The sequence below is a fragment of the Oryzias melastigma genome, unplaced genomic scaffold (genome assembly GCF_002922805.2).
Source record: "Oryzias melastigma strain HK-1 unplaced genomic scaffold, ASM292280v2 sc01315, whole genome shotgun sequence".
NCBI classification, from domain to species: Eukaryota; Metazoa; Chordata; class Actinopteri; order Beloniformes; family Adrianichthyidae; genus Oryzias; species Oryzias melastigma.
This window is the reverse complement of record NW_023417899.1, coordinates 1-1,264: the sequence shown is the minus strand read 5'-3', so window position 1 is coordinate 1,264 and position 1,264 is coordinate 1. Positions and strand designations below refer to the sequence as shown.

General features: G+C 42.0%; 1 protein-coding gene across 1 annotated transcript; it reads left to right on the top strand.

Annotated features, from left to right (window-relative positions):
* Positions 1-298: 298 nt before the first annotated feature.
* Positions 299-1,202, top strand: LOC112141028 (breast cancer type 2 susceptibility protein homolog; the record flags this gene model as incomplete). Its single annotated transcript, XM_024264075.1, has 4 exons — positions 299-469; positions 548-743; positions 813-979; positions 1,064-1,202. Coding segments are annotated over exons 1-4 (673 nt in total), but the record flags the coding sequence as incomplete, so codon positions are not given.
* Positions 1,203-1,264: the final 62 nt, after the last annotated feature.

Below are 1,264 nucleotides of genomic sequence, written 5' to 3'. Positions count from 1 at the left end.
GTCAACAGTAACATGAGCAGAACTCTAAAGACTTTAATGTCTGCAGTATTATTCCAAGAAAACAAAGATGCTGACATAAGAAAAGAAATAAGTTCTGGTCACAAAGCCCAAATGCTCTATATCACTGTTCAGGCTACTAAAACAAACAAAAAACTTGTCTCCATCTTCTGAAAATAAGACAAGAAGTAAGATGTGAACTTTCTCTCTGAACTGATGCTTTATTTAACATATTGTGTCCATCAGCATTCCTAATCCTAATTAAAAGACCACTTGAAATCCTATCAAAATAGATCAAAAGATGATTGGAGTGCAATTCAAGTCCAACCTGAAGTTGAAGAAGCTTTACAAACGTTTTTCTTCTTTAGAGAAAACCAAATCTCAACGACGAAAGCAGAATCTGGACGTTGCAAACTTGCAGGATGGTGAGGAGCTGCATGCAGCCGTGGGAGATGACCCCGCTTACCTGGAGGTGACCTTCACTTTCCCGTTTGTTGCCTTTATTTCTCATAAAAATATATTTTTATAATGGACTATTTCTGTGCCATAGGCTCATTTAAGTGAACAACAGCTGCAGACTCTTCAAGCCTACAAGCGCTCACTGATGGAGAGGAAGCAGGCCGAGCTGCAGGACCGATATCGCCGAGCTTTGGAGGAAGAAGACCAAGAAATCAAATGTCCAAAGAGAGATGTGACTCCGGTGTGGAGACTCAGCGTTGCTGACTCTTTGGGCCCACCCAGCTGCGGTATGTTTATTTTTATTTATGTTCATCGTTCAGCACTGCTGCGGTACATTCTGTTTTTTGCTCCTATAGTTTACCAGCTGAGTCTCTGGCGGCCCTCCTCAGACGTCGAGTCTCTATTGAAGGAAGGTGGTCGATTCAAAGTTTACAACCTCGCTGCTGCAGAAGGAAAGAAGAGAAGCAGCCATGAAAGTGTTCAGCTCACCGGAACCAAGAAAACCCAGTTCCAGGTTCTGCAGGTACTGAAGCAAACGGCTTACTACACAAATGGAATACAGTATATATGAACATTAAAAATATCTATTTTTAACTTAACTGCACAGACTTCACAGGAATGGATGTCAGAACGTTTCCAACCAAGAGTCTCCACAGACTTTGAGAGTCTTCAGAATCCAGATTTCCGACCTCTGTGTGGAGAGGTGGATCTGTCGGGATACGTCGTCAGCGTCATCGATGGACACGGTTGGTGCTTGACTTAATACTTTTTTGATGTGTACTTACTGGATAATAATTTTTGGTTCTGA